Source organism: Heloderma suspectum, chromosome 1 (genome assembly GCF_057233095.1).
Source record: "Heloderma suspectum isolate Gila_16-S chromosome 1, 16-S_ref, whole genome shotgun sequence".
Taxonomy (NCBI): domain Eukaryota; kingdom Metazoa; phylum Chordata; class Lepidosauria; order Squamata; family Helodermatidae; genus Heloderma; species Heloderma suspectum.
This window is the reverse complement of record NC_139458.1, coordinates 433666221-433688472: the sequence shown is the minus strand read 5'-3', so window position 1 is coordinate 433688472 and position 22252 is coordinate 433666221. Positions and strand designations below refer to the sequence as shown.

The 22252-nt window shown below is 47.0% G+C and overlaps 1 protein-coding gene across 2 annotated transcripts in view; it reads left to right on the top strand.

The window, feature by feature from the left end:
• Nucleotides 1-16560, top strand: part of GATA4 (GATA binding protein 4) — a 49372-nt gene extending 32812 nt beyond the window's left edge. Inside the window, exons 3-7 of one of the 2 annotated variants that reach the window (XM_084829370.1) lie at nt 9945-10111; nt 11189-11314; nt 12313-12400; nt 13064-13209; nt 14361-16560. In XM_084829370.1, the coding sequence (XP_084685496.1) occupies nt 9945-10111; nt 11189-11314; nt 12313-12400; nt 13064-13209; nt 14361-14540 (707 nt within the window). In that variant the 3' untranslated portion in view covers nt 14541-16560. Of the gene's footprint in view, nt 1-9944; nt 10112-11188; nt 11315-12312; nt 12401-13063; nt 13210-14357 lie in introns of both variants that reach the window. The other variant, XM_084829369.1, reaches the window with a different exon arrangement.
• Nucleotides 16561-22252: the final 5692 nt, after the last annotated feature.

Here is a 22252-nt window from a genome sequence, read left to right as displayed (position 1 = left end):
AGTAGCCATGCAGAGGATCCAACATCCTGTACATGTTTGCTCAGGAGTAAGCCCCATTGAGCTTAATGGGCTTACTTCTTTGTAGGTTTGTACAGGAATGCTGCTTTAGAGTGTTTTAAAAATGCAAGCCTAGTATGTCTACCCTGAAGTAAGCCCAACTGAGGTCAATGTGACTCACTCTCAGGTACGTGTGGATAGGATTGCTGCCTAAAGCATTCCATATATGTTCCGTGATCTTTGCTACTGCACTCTTAAGCCATTTATTTCAGGATTTATAACCTACTTTTTAACAAAATGAATTCTCAAAGGTGGAGCTCAAAACCAGTAAGACATGAAAACATGCAAGAAATAGTTCAAAGTAAATCAACAGCCTTATCTTAGCAGCGGCAGGAGAAAAGCAAAGAAACACAACCCTCACAAAATTCCCATCACTCTTGGAGGGTTAAAAAGAAAAAGAAAAACCTCTTTAATATCCCATTTAAATTTAAATTATGATATTTTATTTTTATTTCAAATCTTTACATCTCGCTTTTCCAGCTCATCAGCTTATCAAAGCAGCTTCTTACAGGCGAGCAGTAAAAACAATCAGAAGCAATGATCTCAAAAGCAATTAGTAAATGGTGCATCAAAGTTAAACAAATCCAGAAAAAATGAAGGGGAACAAAACACTCAGGGGCAGAAGGAAGATCAGACATCATGGAGGAAGAGGCCTGCTGAAAGGTTTCTCATGGAAACAAAACACTGCCAGTGTAGGAGCCAGGGGAACTTCCCCGGGCCAGGCGTTCTACAACTGGGGCGCTGCTACAGAGGTGCAGAAGTGCTGTTGTTTCTTCTCATGAACAGCGTATTTGCATCGTTGTGTGTTTCAGTGCGCAGCATTTTAATGTGCAGAAAGTCTTATGCCCAGTGGAGGCTGGTGGCTCTGATGTCAGTGGGCAGTGAATCCACTCCAGGTTTCAGACAAAACCAGTCAGAAATCTAAAAGATAGCTGACTGAAACCCGGAGTAGATTCGTCACCCCACTGACATCGGAGCCACGAGCCCCCACTGCTTATGCCGTTGGCTGAACTTCTGTTATAAGGAAGAAACATCTCCTGGTTCACTGACAGTCTTAACTTCAGAATAAATAGGATGGGCTGTACCTTGGCATGCAAAGAGTTCCAGGTTCAACCCCTGGCATCTCCAGAGAGACCTGGGAAAGACCCCTGCCTGAAGCCCTGGAGAGACGCTGCCAGTGTACATCAGGAGTGGGAAAACTATGGCCTTGGAGATGTTGCTGGACTGCAATTCCCATTATCCCTCACCATTGGCTATACTAGCTAAGGCTGATGGAAGTTGCAGTCCACTGACATCTGGAGAGCCATGTGTCCTCCAGCCCTGGTTTAGACAATACTGAGCTATGTGGACCAAGATCTGATGCTGTATAAGGCTTTTTCTTGGGGGGCTTGGGCGGCAGGGGAGGGGGGAATGGGACATCCTGTGCTGTCTTAAGTTTTTCAGATTGCCAGGCATTTAAAAGGGTGTAGCTTGGTTGGGAGGGACCCGTGTCACACATGATTGTGATATCGAGCTTGATCCTGTAGGTGCCTGTGATAACCACAGGTAAGAGAAGAAGACGGCTGTGCTTGCTGGTGCAAAAGACAAATAAAGGGCACTTTTTCACAGCTTCAGGGAGCTGAATTCTAGGAAACGGTGACTTTTGGACAATGTTGGTGCTTTCTGGAATGAAACCCGGACAGATGTGCTTCCAGATCAACCCCCCTTTCATTTATACTCATGAGGACTACCATGTTAATGAGGAAAAATGGGATGGAATTAACTAGTTAAAAGGCTGCCAGGGAGCAGGCACTGGGAAAGATTCTGCCTGGGATCCCTGAGATCTCCTGCCAAGTCAGTGCAGACAATACTGAGCTGAATGTACATACCAGTGGTTTGATTCAGTACAGGCAGCTCCAATGGAGAACTACAACACCCAGGACGTACAGCTCCATGCAGGAGCCCCATCGACATGTGGCAAGGTTTTCCCTCTGGCTCGCTTCCTGCTGGCTCAGCCTCATTTGGAGTGAGAGTGACCAGCCCCTGAAATAGCGCTGTGACAGTAAGGGAAATTTTCAAAGTCCTATCAGAGAGGCATAAATCTTTCCTGAATGGGACGCGGTTGCCTGTTGAAGCCTATTGTTCTGACTCCGGCCAGGAGTTGTTCAGACCTTTTGAATGCCTGAATAAGCGTTTCCTTTCCAAGTTGCTAGGACGCCCGCGGGAAAGGATTGGTGTCAAGAGGACCCATAATGGCTGGATTTAGAGCTGTTACTGGAGTCGGAAAGCTGTCAGCCTTCAGGTGGTGGCAGGGGCATGGAAAATGTTTGCACATTTTCACTCAGTGCGCCAGCTCTGACCCTTCCTGAATCAGTGGGACTTGACAATAGCTATCCATGCCTTGGTTATTGCATCACACTTGGACTACAATGCGCTCTGTGTGGGGCTACCCCTGAAGAGTGTTTGGAGCATGCTCCGGGAGAGAGCGCAGGACAGGAAGGCCTGGCGTGCTATGGTCCACGGGGTCACAAAGAGTCGGACACGACTGAACAACTGGTGCAGAGTATCTGGACCCTATTACACCTGTCTTCAAAGATCTTCACTGGTTGCCAGTTGCTTTCTGGGCTCAATTCAACATGTGGGTTTTAAACTTTAAAGCCCTGACCAGCTTAGGGCATGGCTGTCTAAGGGGCTACCTGTCTCATTATGAACATACCCGATTATTAAGATCTGCAGAGACTGTCTGGAGGGTCCCATGACCCGCAGTGGCCCATTTGTCAGGCACACATGAAAGAGCTTTCTCTTGTGTTCCTCCCAAACTGCGGAAAGCACTCCATCAAGAATTACGATTGCCTCCCCCCCCCCCCCCGGCCTTTAGAAAGCGGCAAAGATGCATATTTTTAAAATCCAGCCTTTTAAATGATGTAGCTAATGTTTTAACGCCTTACCGTTTTTAATGTTCTTGATGGCTTTTTAGCAAATAAGGCAGTAGAGAATTGTTAGTAAGAAAGAGAGCCAGTGTGGTGTAGTGGTGAGAGTGTTGGACTGGGAGCCGGAAGATCCGGGTTCTAATCCCCACTTGGCCATGGAAGCTCGCTGGGTGACTTTGGGCCAGTCACAGACTCACAGCCCAGCCTACTTCACATCCATCCTACCCGTTGTGAGGATAAAGTGGAGAGGATTATGCTCACCGCCTTGGGTTCCTTGCAAGAGGAAAAAAGCACAAATGCAACGCAATGCAATGCAATGCAGTGCAGAAAGAGAGAGAGAAAGAGAGAGAGAGAGAGAGAAAGAAAGAAAGAAAGAAAGAAAGAAAGAAAGAGAAAGGTGACTTCTGCTGCCATTCTCTGGAGAAGGCACGAGGAATCGATCGCATTTGAGTGCTGTGTCATGAACAGCTTCATTGGCTGATACACTTTTGGGACAAGGACAAGCGTTGACCAAGCTTTTTTTGTTTTTGTTTTTTCTGGCCAGTTGGCAACCCTAATGGGGAACCATCTTCAAACAGTGGCCTTTTCATCATAGCTTGCAACCACTGAAGGGTCAGAGGCTATTTTGTGTGTGTTGTGGTGCGAGAGGAGGGGTGGAGTTGCCACTTTTAGCATGAAAAATGTTCATATTGAAGTCGTGCTTTGGGGGCAGAGCACAAGAAGTGGGTATAGGGCAGGGCCAAACCACTTGCTTCTGTCTGGAGCAGAAGAACTAGGAAGGCAGAGCACGAAGGAACACCATATTCATTATCTCCAGCTGTCTTTCCAGTTTGGCCTTTTAAAACCTGTAGTTTTTACTGTTCTTGTTTTTATTGTTGCAAGGTTTTATTGTTTTATATTCTTGTGCCCTGCCTTGATGGCTTTTCAGCAGATATGGCTAAACATTTTTATTTCAATTAAAAGAACAATTTCTAAATTCGTATCTATACATATAAATTAGCCTATGCACGTGATATAAAAAAAATCTCTCCTCTTTTTTCCTCTCCCTTGGTGATGTATAAGTGGTCACCCTAAGCTTAGATGAGGTTTTTAAAAAATGACGGCGGAGGAGGGAATTATGATGTGAAGCTGCTTACGCTACGAGACCACCACTGAAAGGTGGCAACCTTAATCAATTGAGGAACATTTACACTCAGGTCGGTGCTGTTCACAACTTACCAATCACAATCCCCACCAGCTACAGATTGTGGCCTGCAAGTTGCTTGGCAAACGGCCTTTGTTTGCAGTTCCAGGCAGGTAACAAAAACTGAGCTGCTGACTGGTAGGCAGCTTTCACATTGGAGACTCGCCAATTGTTCAGGCCCAGTTTACACCCTCTCAGAAAAGTAGAAGTAGCTGATTCCAACATACTCATCGAGGCCAGATTTGATTTATTGGAGCTTCCCAGAGCCAAGATCTGTATTTTTTTTTAAAAGCTTCCATTCTGCAGCCAGTTTTCCTAGTGTCTGCTTTGCAATCCATTCCAGCTTCTGTCTGGCACGGCTGAGGCTGAATCTCTTCCAAAAAAATCCACTGCTTATCAACCCGGCCCTGGACGTTATATAAATTCTGTCTCCATATTCCAGTACACAGCACAAACAGCCCCTCTGTTCCCGCATGATAAGTTCCAGGTGGCTCCAGCGTGTGCCACATATAAATCCAGAACAAAGCAGACGGCAAGGACACTCCAAATCCCACCCCTCCTCTTTCTCTGCCACACTCCAGCTTTCACTTAGGATGGCTTCCTCTCCACAAGTTCTTACTTTTTATGGATTGTTCATATTTCATGATCTCTGCCCATAATGAGCAGAAAACCATTATGGGGCAGAGTTCTTTCTGGTATGAATATATGTGTGAGTGAGTGTGTGTGTGTGAGAGAGAGAGAGAGAAAGAAAGAGAGAGAGAGAGAGAAAGAAAGAAAGAAAGAAGAATTATGTATCTGAACTAGGGATGTGTGTCACTGGGAAATCCATTTCTATTTTTGCTCGACAGAGTTTTGCAGTGTACCCAACTTGGTTTGCCATTGCGGGCCAAGCCATTGTTTTTTCCTGAACTTTGGGAATTTTTTGCATCTTTTTTTTTTTTTTGGTGGCAAGCCATTATTTGTGCAAAGAGAGATTTGCACAATTTGTACAGTTAGTGCCAATTACACAAATCTGTGCGAAATTTGGCCATAATTTGCACAACTTGAAAAATACGGACAATCCACGAACAGGCCCAACTCGATACAGATCAAGCCAGGCTCTGTAGCGGAAAGCGGACTGAAGTCAAACTTCACTCCCAAAACAGATTCCTCCGACATCCCTAATTTGAACCAATTTCAATCAGTGCTCCCTTCGTGAGGGTTGCTCTTTTGATTGTCATACGATTGTTATCACCTACCATTGTCGGCTAGTTAATACGCCGCTTTCCCACAAAACTGCCCAAAGCAGCTCACAACATAACAAAGAAACAGCGGTAAATATAATTTACAGCAACATACCAAATGCTCCACAGTACATGTAACAGCAGTATTCAAAAAATTCAATAGGACGTATTATGAACAGCCATTGTGCTGGTTGGTAGATAAATACATATTTAAAATATCACTATCAAATAGGACAGTACAAATAAACTAACCCAACCCAACAGTTTAGCCCTGAATTAGGAGAGAGAATAATGCATAATGCAGGACTATAAAAAAAACACGCTCTACAAAGATAAATAAATCTGCCTTCCACAAAGGCAACATGCATTTCGCCACAATGATTTGTTACATGCCTCCTCCTCCCTAGCAAGGAGAATTTTCAGGAGCAACAACGTTACACGAGTTTTTATTCCTGGGGAGAAAGGAGAACAGAGGAAATTTACAGCACCTTTGCAATATTTCCTTTACTTGCAAATATGCACGCTGTATTTGGAGGCAAACATGCACTCCCCAGAACCCGCTGATCACCTTAAGTAGTTCTCCCTTGCTGCCATGACTGCATTTCAGGGCTGAAACAGATGTGATATGAAAATCCAGGATTAGGTATCCCACTGCTTTTCGTAACTTTAAATCAGCTGTGGGTGGAGGGGGTGTCCAATTTTGAACAGAACAACGTACGTGTGTGTGTATGTGAAGAAGGGAGAGAGAGGCCTTCTTCCCATGTACACAATTTCCCCGATTGAAATTGCTCCCCAAGGCTGCAATTTGATGTTCAGCATAAAAAAGACAGGGGCGTATACCATGCTTGATGGTTTTTGTTTTTCCCTGATGCAAGTCTAACAGCAGTTTTGGAGTAGGGGTGGGGGGGGGGTGTTAAACAGAACCAGCGGCAGGGGAGAGAATGAACCCCCCCTCCTCCAGGACACCTGTACTGATCAAAATCCAAGAGATCCTTGCTGTGATGTTTCTGATAGATTCTGTTTAGTCTGCATCCAGATCCTTGCTTCTTTTTAAGAGCCCCAGGACCTCTGAACAACACAATTGCCACCACATCTGCCTTAAAGCAATATGGTAGAGTGGTTAAAGTGTTGGCCTGGGACTCAGGAAATCTGGGTTCTAGTCCCCACTTGGCCATGATGCTTACTGGGTGACTTTGGGACAGCCCCTGACTCTCAGCCTAAGCCACCTCACAAGGTTGTTGTGAGGATAAAATGGAAAGGAGGAGGATCATGTAAGCCGCCTTGGGTTTCTTGGAGGAAAAAAGGCAGGATAGAAAAATAAATATATAATTATATAGTAAGCAGATCCAACCACCACTCTTGCTTGTTTTGGATCCTCTGTGTCAGCTAATCCCAGCTGCAAACTCCCCACTCCCCTGCTCTCTCCCTCAGTCTAATTTCAAACTGCAAAATTGTTCTCCCCCCCCCCCCCGCTGCCATCTGTAGGGTCCCCTTCCATTCAGAGCATTTGCAATCATTGAAAGCCATTAAGTCCTTTAGACAGAAAAAAAGTCCTACAACTCCCAGCATTCCCCAGCCAGCCAGTGCCTTTAGTCAAGTTCCTGCTGGCATCCTTTGAAGGCAAAACTGCAATTCACCGATTGTCGTGCATGAGAATAACCTGTTTCCTAATAATGCAGTTAACCAAAAAAAAGAAAGAAAAAGAACGTGCCTAGACAGCCATAACTGTGAGTTATGAGCAGGGAAGGCTTGGTTCAAATCTCACCTCTCTCTCTCTCTCTCTCTCAGTTTGGGATTTACTGGGCTAAATAAAACAGACTTGTCATTTGTTCTGGCACAGACTGGGATGAGGCCTCCCTCTAGCGGTCACTTCCAGGAACCAACGTGAATCCTTCCCGTAGTCAAAATGGTATCAGCAGGCTTGGAGGGAACCCCAAAGTCTGCAGTATATGAAAACTTACAAAATATAAGAAAGCGGGGGGGGGGAGTTCAATGAGGGCTGCATGTGGGGAGTGGGCACGGACTACTGAGTGATGGCTGGTTGGGTGCGTGGCTGGGAACAGAAAACCGGGGAGGCAGAGAGGGAATGGAGTCTCCTGGAAGTGGGCATGGCTGGCTGGACAGAACCCTGAGCAGGAGCATTTGATACTGCAACATTAGACAACTCCAAATGCACTCCTGTGCTGGAGTTAATCGCACCTATAGGACTGGGACTGCTCAGTGGTTGTAGCTTGCCCTCGCAAAACCTGGGTGATGGGTGCTGAGTGAATGAGAGTGCCTTATTCTGAGCTAGACCACTGCCCCATGTGGCTCAGCACCGCTTGCAGCTCAGACCCACAGAGGTCTTTCTCGGCACCTGATAGCAGAGATCCTTTCAACTCTGTAAGCTGGAGATTGAACCCAGGACATTCTTCAAAGTGTGTGTTTACTACAACTGCTTTACTACTGAGCTACTGACCACCATCTGTCTTAGGCCTAATTGGCGATGAGGTGGAAAATCTGTGTTTGGGCTGTACCGCTTTGGACTGCAGGTTGGTGCTCAAGCGACAGAATGCTCCTCCATACTAAAATTCCTACATGATGAGGAAAAGGGGTCTGGGCTAGCCTTCTCCCTGACATGCTAGTGTTCTTGATGCAGGGAATATTTTCTATGGGTGATTATTTGGACATGTGATTCCCCACCTGACATCTGACATGGTACAGCCCTGACACGGGTTGAACACATCTGTGAGAATGAGACCGTCGATTCAAAGTGCCTTTTCCTCCTTTGGAAAAATTGTGGGTGGGTGGAGTGGCCAATTGCATTTCCTCTTTTTTGGTCATTGTAAGTGACCACAAAAAAGGACAAAAGAGGGCACAGTCTTGCATAAAATTTGCATATCTTAATTTCCACGTATAGGTGCCAATTTAGAAAATCATGGCTATAACGTAAATAAAAATATAAGACAATCTCCCCATAGTTTGGAAGACTGACCAGGTGACCTCCTGTATGCCCACTCAGTCTGCTGTCCATCCACTGTTAGTGGATGGGCAATTTTGATGCCCTTCCCTGCTCTCCCTTCTTCTGGTTCTTTCTCTTTAAACTGGACTTGGGCCGGACACAGCCCTTCAGAGGAAGGATGCCTTCAGACAGACAACTGTCCTCTGACAGCTCTTCAAATAGAGGACTCTCCTCTGTAAAAGACAACCCCTGGCCACTCTGCGCTGGGCTTTAAAGACATCCCTGAGGCTGTGACTTGATGGCTGCCCTTTTGGCCAGGAAGGAACTGGCTACAGGTGCTGCAGATTTCTTGCCTTCTCTTGCAGCACTGTGGTGTGTTAAGAAGCTTATGACTGACTTATATGGGAGGGCAGGCCCCAAGAGCCTTACCATTCATAATTCAACACAGTGGGGAAATGGCATCGAATGGGGAGAGAAATGGGGACAGGGGAAACAGAGGAGCAAGGTGCATTCAAAGAATGTCAGTTACATGTACTTTGGCTCAGTTAGAGCAGGGGATGGGGACTAGGGAGTTATAACCACGGCTTCGTGGGAACTGTTGAGTTTTGAGGAGGGATCTGAAGAAAGTAAGAGCGGTGGCATGGCACAAGAGTTCTGGGGGTTCGTTCCAGGAGCACAGGCAGCAAGGAAGAAAGGGTAGACTGGTGGCGGTGGAGCTGGATGAGCAAAGGTCATAGGCAGGCAGCATTGGTAGGCACTGGAGAAAGGGCCTTCTTGGTGGTGACCCCTGATCTGTGGAACTCCCTCACAGAATATACAGTTGGCCCCTTTGGTTCTGGCTTTTAAACAGGCCTTGAAAACCCATTCCAAATGGCTTTTAGCTGGGATGTTTTTGAATGAGGTATGGGGCTGTTTTTTCTAATTATTTAATGCAGGGGTGCGGAATTGTAGGCCTGGAGGCCAAACTTGGCCCTCCGGGGTTCCCCAGATGGCCACACCCTGGCCCTCCCCCTGGCCCCCCCCTTTCCCTCAACCACCAGTCATTTGGTGGCTTCACAGCTTTTGTGCAGTCTCCCCCCCGCCCTTCTAAACAGTTGGAATGCCTCTCCTAAGGCTTCATTACTGGCAGCGAGAGCTTTAAGCTAAAATATGCAGGTATTTTTTGCTCCGCCCCTTTTGCCTTCGGCCCCGCCCACCACTGGAACGCAGCCCCCCGAGAGCTTCTCCAGACGGGGATGGAAGAGATTCTGCACCCCGACTTAATGGCTCCCTTGCTGCTGGTTTTAAGATGGTTTGTTCTAACGCTTTGATGAATTGTATTGCCTGCTGGACTCCGAGACGTTGTTAACTGCTGTGTGAAATGATTGCATTTTATGAAACTGGTACATTGAAATTTTACATTTATTTTCATGTAAGCTGCCTTTGGAGGTCATTTTGCCTAAAGGTGGCCTTGAAATATTTAAAATCAACAAATAAATGTCTCCTGGAGCTATTTGCCCCTTTCCGGTTGTTCCAGGGGAGGGTGGTGCGCTCACATTCGTCTCTGATTCTGGGATATACTTGCATGCAACACATTTTCAGACAAGCGTTGGATGTCCTTTTCTCTTTGCCTCTCCCTCGGTTGCCTGCAGAGTTTTTTGACGATTACTCCGAAGGCCGGGAATGCGTCAATTGTGGGGCCATGTCTACCCCGCTGTGGCGAAGGGACGGCACCGGTCACTACCTGTGCAATGCCTGCGGGCTCTACCACAAGATGAACGGCATCAACCGCCCGCTGATCAAGCCACAGAGGAGGCTGGTAAGGAAACGCCTGTGCCGATCTGGGATGTGGCGCACACCACAACCGTCCGCTGTGTTCACGCTTAACGTTTGGCTCCACCCCACCTCCCCATAAGTAACCCTGACCCAAGACGAGCTGAACCAATTACACAGAAAAAGCAAATCTGTACAGATCTGGGCCACATACAAGGGTCATACGGTTGTTGCAAAATGTTTTATTTTTATTTTTTAAAAACTGGAGTATATCCCCCGTTTGCAGGTCTTGTTCAGTGTCCGGTGGTGTTCTCACACATCAAGAAGATTCCATATCCAGAAATCTCAAATGCTGCTTGTTTTGTTTATATATTGAGCCATCAATGTGCATGGTGGTTAGCACAGAGTCCAGCAGGACAGGTCTCTGCCCCAAGGAGATCACAGTCTAAACTTTAGCACAACAACAGAGCAGGTAGGGGTAAACTTGAGAAGAATATGCAGTTATTTCAGTAACTGCATATTACTGCAGTAAAGGAGAAAGGGCGGAGACATTTGAGGGAGCAAGAGACCTTTGGGTGGATGGGGGAGGTGGAGTCAACTTTTAACTCGCATCATTTATCCTGCCTTCAAGCTGGCAAATGATTTGAAAAATTTGGGGAAAGATTTGGGGGGCAGATAGAAGCAATAAGAATAGCGGATATTGGATAGATAGCAGATAGAAGCGATAAGAATATGGAGAGTAGAATAGGTGGACTGCAGTGGCAGAGTCCTTGGAAGGGTAGCCCTGGAGAAAAGTCAAGGGTCTTGACAGAGACCTGAAGCCCCCTACCGTTTAGTATGGGAAATCCTGCTTGGACACCCCCACATCCTGGCCTCGGGGATTGCACCAGGTTTTTTCCATATTCTCATCTTTTTCTCTGTCCACATGGACTAGAAACCTGATTTTAAAAAAGGAAGAAAGTTGAGACATTCAGATGCCGGCACGAGATTCCACGCTTGCAGCTTCAGGGAATACACACAGCCCTGACTGTTGCTGACATTTTACAGCTAGGGAGTGGCAACTGTATGCCCAAGGCCACTGGTGATAGTCACTCATTTTCACTTTGGACTCTTGTTCCCACAGTCGGCCACCCGTCGGATTGGGCTGTCGTGCGCCAACTGCCATACGTCCACGACCACACTCTGGCGCCGGAATGCTGAAGGCGAGCCGGTCTGCAATGCCTGTGGTTTATACATGAAGCTGCACAGGGTAAGAGCAGGCAAACAAGGCAGGCCCCACCCTTGACAGTCTCTCTGGAACATGGGAGGCGTAGTCTCTGTGGCATCAGGAACTCCTCTCTCTGGGCATAGCTTTGTCTGTGGGGTGAAGGACCTGGAGGAATGAGTTCCTCGTGGCTGTTGAGGGCAAGAAAAATGGTGGCAGAGGCCGGGGCGGGGAATGGGCAGAAAATCAGTGAGGAGGGAGTTGCTGGTCCCCCCTGACCCCTTATTTGCAAGGCTGGGGCAATAACAAGACAAAGGACCCAGATCTCTACTGGTTAGAGAACCCCTGAGGCCTGATGTCATCCAAAGATGACACTGAAAAAGTAGGAGCGTAAAAAACAGGAGCATATATAGCATCTGATCCCCCCTTCAGGGTGTGCTGCCTCACACAGTGAACAGTCCCCATGAGGGGCGCAGTGGGGTCATGTGTGCTGACCACACCCCTGCCACAAGCCCCGCCTCCCTACCGCCCACATCTTGGGGGAACCCTGCCCAGTCAGGGTTCCAGATCAGGGAATGTGTGACCAGTAAAAAATGCAGAAAAGGGCAGCCAAAATGAACAAGGGGCTGGAGCAAGTTCCCCACGAGGAAAGGTGACACATCTGGGACTGTTTAACGTAGAAAAGGGGGGAGTGGGGGGAGACGTGATAGAGGTGTACAAAATTATGCCTGGTGTGGAGAATGTGGATAGGGAGGCATTTTTCTCCCTCTCTCATAATAGTAGGACCCAATGGGGTCATCCCAGGAAGCCGATTGGTGGGAGATTCAGGACAGATAAAAGGAAGGGGTTCTTCACACAGCGCACAGTTATGGAATTCACTTCCACAGGATGTAGTGATGGGCCACCAATCTGGATGGCTTCAGAATGGGATAGGACAAATTCATGGAGGATGAGACTATCAGTGGTTGATAGTCCTGATGGCTGCATGCTACCTGCAGTATGTGCATGCCATAACAAAACTGGTCTGTAATGCGTTTTCCTAGGTCCCGAGGCCCTTAGCAATGAGAAAAGAAGGGATCCAAACCAGGAAGCGTAAGCCAAAGAATTTAAACAAATCGAAGACACCTACAGGTGAGTACAGTTTTAAAAATAAATTATCATACTTGCGTATGTCTGAATAGAACGTAAGCCTGAGGTCTGCCAAGGCAGGAAAACACAGCATATTTCAGTGCCTAAATCCACTTTAAACAAAGCACTTCTAGTTAACTTTTGGAACACAACTCATAGAATCATAGAATAGTAGGGTTGGAGGGGGCCTACAAGGCCATCGAGCCCAGCCCCCTGCTCAAAACTCCCATAATCCCCAACCATTTCTCATGCTGGCCCAGGCAGATGGGAGTTGTCCCTCGGAACTACAACACCTGGAGGGACTGCGGAAGGCTGGCTTTGCAAAAACAACCAATCACGGACCTGCTTCTATTAAGGACCATCACCTCCCATGTAGATCCGCCCGGGCTTTCTGATCTGCCTCGGTGGCTCTTCTCTCTGTGCCATCATGATGACCAGTCACACAAGGGAGCCCAAGAAATCAGGCCTTTTTGGTGGTGGCACCACAGCTCTGAAACACCCTCCCAAGGATGATCTATCAAGCATTGTTTGTTAACTTTTAGATGAAGTCTGAGCGCTCCTTTATTTCGATGGCAAGAGCCCCCAACACACCTGTTTTCTGGCCAATTACTAGGAAAGACCTGGTTTAATGGGGTTTTCTTTTTCTCTCGTCCATCCCATACCTAGGATCAGCCAGTAACGAAAGCCTTACCTCGGCCATTAGCTCGGCCACCAGCACCACCAGCACCAGCATCACCACTGCCGAAATGCGCCCCATCAAGACAGAACCGGAGATCTCATCTCATTATGGGCACCTGAGCCCTGTTCCTCAGGTGAGGAAGGGGCTATCGGAAGAAGGATATAACCAGGCTTGCTGCTGATCTCAGTCAAATAATGATAGGAGCTTGACTGCTGCCTAAATCAGCCAGGGCACCTTTTTAGCTGTTTAAAATGTATCTGATCGATTCATCTAATCAACAAAACATTGCAGCCCTAGTGAAAACATTTAAAGATGCAATCCGATGCATGTTTGTGCAGAAAAAAGTCATGCAACTCCCAGCATGCTGGGAGTTGCAGAACATTTTTCTGCACAAACATGCATAGGATTGTGCCCTAAAAGTAGCAAATAAGATAACAGAGCGAGCTTGGTCTTCTCTGCAAATAGATGAGCCTTGCTCTCCTGCCACCCCACAAGACCAGCATGCAGGAGTGACTTCCTGCTCTTCGAGAAGGCTGCTCTAAAACCTTAAGGCCACCGCTAAAAAGGTCCTGCGCTATCCGTAACTGCACACCAGCTTTCCTTTGGGCAATTCCTTCACAGATCGACAGCTTGTGTGCGGTTTGGCTTTGCCTGATGGAATAAGAGAAAAGGTGGCCTCACTTTCTCGCCGCCTCGCCTTTTTGTTCACCTGCCTCCCCCACGGGCTGCAACAATCGGAACTCTGCACCCCACAGAAAGTGTGGGGAGAAGGAGGGCAGGAGACAACCTTACTCGCCTGCCATTACAGGTCTTCTCATAGTGGAAGGCCAGTGAGCTTCTGAGGAGCTCTAGGGTTACCTTCCCCAACTTGGTGGCCTCCCAGTGTGTTGGACTACAACTCCCAGGATCCAGCAGGGGGATACTGGGAGTTGTAGTCCAACACATCTGGAAAACAGCAGGTTGGGCTCTAGGACGTCTGCCACACAACTTGACAACCCCAGGGAGTCAACAAAATTCAGAGAACCACTTCACCAGTTTTATCCAACCTGACTCCCCCTTCCCCAATGTGTTGGATTACAAGTCTTTATCATCCTCACTGGGGATGATGGGACCCATAGTCCAGCACATCTGGAGGGTGTCAGGTTGGGGAAGGTGGCCCACTGGTTATGGCAAGACAGATTCTATAGACAAAATGAAATAACCATGGCAGCCATCTTGTTTTCTTCTTTGCCCTCCACCGATCATCTGTTTTCTTCTCTCCCCTCCTGACCCCGTCCCCAGCAGGCATTCTCAGTTGCCGCAATGGCTGGGCATGGATCTGCTCTTCACTCCGCCATGTCGACCCTCAAACTTTCCCCACAGGCTTACCAGGCACCCATCAGCCAGTCTCCCCAGTCTGGCTCCAGGCAAGAGCACTGGAATGGCCTGGTCTTGGGGGAAAGCAACGGAGACATCATGTCGTAACCATCTTCCACCCTCCACGGAGGCCCATCCTTCTCGGGATACAAAGACAGCTTGCCACAATCAAATGAGGCCAGGCGGTTTCCCTTCATTTTCTTTCTGCTTACCTCTCCGCCCCCTGTCTTCACGGATGTCGACGCTGACCCTAGGAGAACCATTCCAAATCAAGCTCCCGAGATAGTTCTCCTGAAGGTGAAAATGGCATCTCTGGGAAGTCACCTCCAGGCTCGCAACAACAAACGGGTTTATACATTTGGTCTCTAATCACAACCGCCTTCAGTGCGGTGGACAGATATGTCAAATTAAGGGCACAATCCTACACATGTTTAGGCCGACGAAAATCTTACAACGCACAGCATTCCCCAGCCAGCCATGCTGGCTGGGAAATGCTGGGAGTTGTCGGACTTTTTTCTGTCTAAACATGCATAGGATTGCGCCCTAACTTTTTAAAGGAGGGGGCAGGAAGACCTGGCCTTTATTGCTTGGACAACGACCAGCCACACTTCTCGACTTCGGCCATCTGTTCGGTTTCCTGCACCACTCAAAAAGGATGGGAGGATGACACAGAGAGACACACACACACACATTGAGAGATCTAACCCCTCCAATGAAACGTCCATCTCACCCAGAATCACCTGCACGCAAGCAGACTTCACCTGCTCAGATGTGACTAATCAAGTGTTGAAAAATGAAGCAATGGATATGCATGTGTGAACCAGCCCATAAAATATGGGGTGTGGTCCAAAAGCACAGCTGAGAAGACATGGACCAGCACGGCCCCAACACTTTGTAGGGGGTTGGCAAGGGGTGGCCCCTGTTCAAAATCCAGCTCCCTGGGTGCTGATATCCATCCACCTAGTTGCCAATCCAAAAGGCAAAGGAGGGATACAGATGCACAGCATTGCTGGCAGTGGGTATAGGCAGCAGGCTGGTTGCTGGGGTGGATTGGGCCCCTGGCTCTTGCTCCCCCCATTTGATTGTCAGACTGGCCCTCCCTGAAACTAGCCACTGACTGGGATTCTAGGACGACCATCGCTGATGGAAAATGGCCCGCAAAACCTATCTACTTACTTCCTAGTTACTGCTCTCTTTCTCTTTTCCAAACCAAGGACTGTGTTTTCATAATAAACTAAAGTTTAAAAAAACAAAAACAAAAAAAACAAAAAAGGGGCTAAGGTTAAAAAAAAGAAAGAAAAAAAAAGGTGGTTTGTGTAGCAATAAACCCTAAGCTGAAGTCTTCAGGAAAAGGACCTGGAAAAGACTTGAAAACTTTTGGAAAGGTGTGGAACAGAATCATGAGGTTCTGGCTTCAGACACAGCTGTGATCATGGCTGGTGGATTCCACTAATGCACAGGAATCTTGTGGATCCAGACATTTTACAACTGCCTGCAGCATGCCAGTGTTAATTTAATTGCTTTTCTGTCACTTTGATTATCCACTGGCGCCCCCCCCATTCCTAATGATAAACCTAATTTTCCTTCTTTTTGAAGCAGCCTTTCCACAATTCCTCACCTGGCACCTGGCGTTGAGCTGAAAGAGGGACTTACTACCGCCCTTAAATTTCTTGGTTTTTGCCAAGCAGAGCTTGAAGAAGAGACATCGGGGTGGTGGATGGGTGGAGGCTGTGGATCATTAGAGATGTCAGCTCCAGCAGGGTTCATGGGCAAGCAAAGGATGCTTGTGACCCTCCGAGCTGAAACACAGCCCACCGGGAGGATATGCTTTTACTGGGTCCCGCTCCTGTGCTTGGAATAGCCTCTTTGTCTGTTGATATTAGCAGGTCGATTACGCCGAGATCCCCATCTGTGCCTAGAAAAATTGCACTTGCCAGTTTTGACAGACTAAGCCGTTAGTATAGGCACAAGAGCAGGACAGGCCTTTTTTCTGGTCAGTTGGCAACTCTATCCTATCTGCCATATATGGTGCCCTGCCAAGTGTTTGAAAACCTCTGGGGAGGGACCACAGATCAGTGGGAGAATACATGCTTTGCTTGACCCAGGTTTGATCTCTGGCACCTCCAGCAAAAAAGAAAAAAAGGAGGAAGATCAGGTAGCAGATGATAACAGTCCCTGTCTGAGAATGTGAAGAGCTGCAGCCAATCAGTTCTGTCACAAAGCCCTCGAGCAGGTTTAAGCAAAACAGATCAAGTCTCGCCTACCCGAGATCGAGCAGAATAGCCAATGGCACGATAAAGATGAACCCTCAGAGCCTTTCGTGCATTTTAGCCTTGACTTTACCCTCAATCAGGGACAAGAATAGTCTTCAGCTCCCATTTGCAAATTGTGCAGCTAGGGCTGCTAGGCCTAATCAGTTAACTGGGGAAGTCCATTAGCTAAATCTTCAGCTGCATATTGTAGCTGCTCCAGGAGTCTTTGGGGGCTGAAGAAAAGATAAAAATACTGTAAGGACGCAATCCTATGCATGTTTAGACCGAACAAAGGCCTACAGCTCCCAGCATGGCTGACTGGGGAATGCTGGGAATTCTAGGACTTTTAAAAAATCTAAACATGCATAGGATTGCGTCCTAAATAAATAAGTAATCAAAGTGTTGAGTCATAGAAGGCAGGCTTTGCATCCACAAGGTGCCAGGTTGGATCCCTGACATCACCCGTTACAAGGATCCAGAAGCAGGTGATGGAGAAGATGTCTGTCTGAGACCCCGGAGAGCCACTGTGTGTAAATAAGCTAGCTGGACAATTCAGTCTGTCTGTCACAGACAGCATGCCTCCAAATACCACAGACCCATGGCCATTTTAATGTTTTGCTCTGCTGGAAGAGATTTTTGTCCGGCTCACGTTTTTCTGATGCATTTTGAACATTTCAGGCAGGCCGTGCCATTTGTGCGAAGGACCCTCCCAGCTGAATGGGAGGATGGCAGGGACTTGGTGACCCTCCAGTCAAGCTCAACGCAGCATTTGGCTTAGCGACTCACAAGTTGGATCTGTTTGGATGAGGGCCCTCCGGCTCACTCACCCTTTTGCAGGGGCCCCTTTAGCGATGGTTTTTAGAAGCCACAATTTGGCTAAATTCAGAGGGAGTCACATGGTTCATGGATTTCATTAAGGGCCAGGCTACATTTCCTCCCATAGTTCAAGCACCGGTTGGTCCAAGATTGGATCACCTTTTGCTTCCAAATGATCAATGACAAACCCCCATGCAGCCTTCATAAAAACTAGTGGAGACACTGTCTGGGTTTGGCTGCTTTTTCGTTCTTCTTTATTCCCCCCTGCACCCACTGAGATGCTTCTCCAACTAAGGGTGTCTCCCTTTGCATACATACTTTGCATGCTGAAATCTGTGGAGGCCACCTCTGTATGCACAGTGCATCCCACCTGGCACAGTACATGCCCAGGATTGTTCCTTGTTATCTGAAGTAACAGGAGACTGAGGCTTACAAATTTGTATGCACAGTGGGAAGCCAACTGATGGTTGTCAACTCTTTCCTGGCCTTGATCCTATGCCTTTAGCAGATTGAAAGAGATGGTAAATGTAGCAGATTGGGAAAGTGAATTTCCCCATCATTTTGATCTCTGTGCAAAGAAATGTTTTGCCTTTTAAATTTCTGGGGTTTTTTTATTTTATTTTTTTAAAGACAACTGAATTTGGATATATCCCAGAGTCCCCTCTTTGGGCTGGTTCTCACTGAGGAGGTAAACCTGTGTCTGGACTATATCACTTCAAATAGCAGATGGGAGCTCCTTTGTTAAAAATAAATAAATCCACACAAATAGAAAACTAGCTCAGCATGGAGAGAGCTAGAGGGAATGCTGGTCCCTGGCATGTCTGTTTTCTAGGTGTAGGCAATTTGGAGCACTAAGTTCTATGACGCTCACCTGCAGTCTGCTGTGGTACAGTCCAGACACAGGTTGAGAGTTTAGTGACTTGTGGCATAGCTCACCCTAGTTGGAGATCCTAGATACAGAGGTGGTGGCTCACCGTGGCCTCATGCACCCTGCCAATAAAAAAGTTGGCATCCATACATGGCATTCATCCCCAAAATATGTGTTTCTTTGTTTTAATCCATGAACTTTTAGCGTGATAAGTTTACATGCAAAGCTGCCCTAGCTTCCCAGCAAGATGCCATACAAAAAGATGCTGACATGTTTGGGGGAAGGCAAGGCAGGGGCCTGAACAAGTTTAAAATTATTTAAAGTTATAATATATATGTGTGTGTATGTGTATATATATATATATATATATATATATTATGAAGCAATATGGCTACCAATTTACATACTGACTTCACCTGTTAGAATGAATGGAAATAAAATAATAGGCATTCATTTCCAAATAAAGAAATGGTTTGTTTTTCTTTCTCTTATAAATCTTCTCATTGCAGCAACAGTAGGGTGGCCATTCAAGCATCATGAAAAAAGGACATCTATCACGAATCATTTGGAGGTTTCCCAGTGCGTGTGTGTCCGTCCCTATTCTAAAAGGTTGAAAAGCCGCTTCTAAGGCTTAATATAAAATATTTGGGAATTTTGACTTCCGCCCCTTTTGCCTTTGGCCTCACCCATCACAGCAAGCCCCGGAGAGCTTCTCTGAAATGGCATTAAGGCCTCTGGTTGAAGGGGGTTCTCTGCTCTTGATTAATTCAGGGGCAGGAAAAAGGCTGGGACATGTTTATAGCTCTTTGCAGTGGATTGGGCAAGGATGTCTAACTCCCAGTACTTCGACCATAGCAACTCAAATTGGAATTCATCAAAAGCTCCACCACGCCTGTATGGTTATTGCTTCTTAGCTTCTGTGCCGCATCTGTCAAACACGAGTATTAATCAGTTGCCCTGGAGCAAAGGCCTACATGTGGCTGTGTTTATTACATTTATATCCTGCCTCCTTTCCTCCTCAAGGAACCCAAGGTGGCATACATGATCCTCCTCTCCATTTTATCCTCACAACAACCCTGTGAGGTAGGCTGGGCTGAGAGTTTGTAACTGGCCCAAAGACACCCGTTGCTACCACTTGCTTGTTAGATAGGCAGAGAGCAAAAAGGCCATGGCATCTGCTCCTCCTCACCACCACCACCCTTGTCTGGGCCCAAGCAAGAGGCAGGTTGTAGCCGTGATGAAGAGGAGGAACAATTCCAGGGGGATCTTGGGGAGCTTTTGCTAGGGGGTGGGTCTTCATAGAATCATAGGATAGTAGGGTGGAAGGAGCTTATAAGATCAAGTCCAGCCGCCTGCTCAATGCAGGAATCCAAGTCAAAGCATCCCTGAAGGTGGCTGTCCAGCCTCATCTTGAATGCCACCAGTGTGGGAGAGCCCACCACCTCCCTAGGCAATAGGTTCCATTGTTGTATTGCTCTAACAGTCGGGACATTATTCCTGATGTTCAGTCGGAATCTGGCTTTCTGTAACTTGAGCCCATTCTTCCGTGTCCTGCATTCTGGGATGATCGAGAAGAGATCCTGGCCTTCCCCTCTGTGACAACCTTTCAAGGACTTGAAGAGCGCTACCATATCTCCCCTCAGTCTTCTCAAGGCTAAACATGCCCAGTTCTTTTGGTCTCTCCTCATAGGGCTTTCTTTCCAGTCCCCTGATCATCTTTGTTGCCCTCCTCTGAACCCTCTCCAGCTTGTCTGCATCCTTCTTAAAAGTGTGGCACCCAGAACCGGACCCTACTCCAGATGAGGCCTAACCAGTGCTGAGTAGGGTGGAACTAGTGGTTCACATGATTTTGAAGCTATACGTCTATAAATGCGGCCCAAAATAGCATTCGCATTTTTTGCAGCCACATCACATTGTTGGCTCATGTTCAGCTTGTGATCCACAATTCCAAGAAGCTTCTCGCTTGTAGTATTGTTGAGCCAGGTATCCCTCATCTTGTAACTGTGCATTTGGCTTCTTCTAGGTGCAGAACTTGGCATTTATCCCTGTTAAATGTCATTCTGTTGTTTTCTGTCCAGCACTCCAGCCTATCAAGATCACTTTGAATTCTGTTTCTGTCTTCCAGGGTATTGGCTATCCCACCCAATTTCATGTCATCTGCAACTTTGATAAGCATTCCCTGCATGTCCTCCTCCAAGTCATTAATACAAATGTTGGAAAGCACTGGGCCCAGGACTGAGCCCTGCAGTACCCCGCTTGTTACCTCTCCCCAGCTTGAGAAGATCCCATTGATAAGGACTCTTTGAGTCCTATTCTGTAGCCAACTGTGGATCCACCTTGTTTCATCTAGCCCACTTTTAGCTTCAGCAGGTGCCCAGCCTTGCCTACCCTTGACAATGGCCCTGTCTATGTGTGCGGATTATGTATTTATTTTAAATATTTCTTGGCTACCTTTCAGGGCAGAAGTCTTCCCAAGATGAAGTACAATGATAAAACACATTGAGCTGATACAATATTAAGAATGATTAAAAACACAATAAAACAGTAAGAACACAATAAAAACAGCAATAAAGATGAGCCCCATACATGGCACATGAGGTGCATACAAACTGACTTCATCCCCTAAGCCCATCATTTTGCATCTGGTTCTATCCCCTGGGATAGCATTTCACACCTGACTCCAGCATGTGAATTTCAAGGTCCTAATAAAAAATAAAAGTCGGTCCCACAAGCCTGAAATGTGTCTACTTCAGCTAATTCCATTGAATCCTCTGATTTCTTTAAAAACTCTGAATAAAATGTTATGTATTGTTTTTAACATCTATATTTCACCTTATTTGCTAAAAAGCCATCAAGGCAGAGCACACCCATTGTAAATAACAAAACCATTATAAATAAACAAAACTGTTGAACAATAAACCATTAATGATATATATATTCAAAGGCCCAATTAAAAAGATGTTTCTAAAAGCCCAGGGAGTGGGGGCCCAGCTGTGGTTCTTGAGGGAGCGCATTCCACAGTCTGGGAGCAACACAGGAGAAAGCCCTTTCACACACGCCAGGCAATCCCGTCCTAAACACTGGCTACTAGAGTGCAAGCTCCTTTGAATGCAAGGAGATTTACTTCTGTGTAAACACATACACCACCCCATGGTGGAAGCAGTCACTGGCACTTCTGGTACGCAGGTAAAATGGTCCCTATCTCCGCGTTGCAACCTGCTTCCCAATCTCAGTTAAATCCCCACACATTTGGGGAATTTAAGCCTCGACCGAGGAGATATCACTCACTCAGGTGGGGTTCTTGTAGAGTTTTTTTTAGTTTCACAGCAGGCTGAAATGCAACAGGTGAAGCATCCTGCGTATGGAGATACAGTAAGGAGAAAGCGTTACCTGTTGAGTGCCTGTCGTTGTAGCCATGAAATTAAAAGACGCTTGCTCCTTGGGAGGAAAGCTATGGCAAACCTAGATGGCATAGTAAGAAGCAGAGACATCACCTTGCCGACAAAGGTCCGTCTAATCAAAGCTATGGTTTTCCCAGTAGTAATGTATGGCTGTGAGAGCTGGACTATAAGGAAGGCTGAGCGCCGAAGAATTGATGCTTTCGAACTGTGGTGCTGGAGAAGACTCTTACGAGTCCCCTGGACTGCAAGGAGGTCAAATCAGTCCATCCTAAAGGAAATCAACCCTGAGTGCTCGTTGGAAGGACAGATCCTGAAGCTGAAGCTCAAATATTTTGGCCACCTAATGCGAAGAGAAAACTCCCTGGAAAAGACCCTGATGCTGGGAAAGACTGAAGGCAAAAGGAGAAGGGGACGGCAGAGGATGAGATGGCTGGATAGCATCACCGATGCAATGAATATGGACTTGAGCACGCTCCGGGAGAG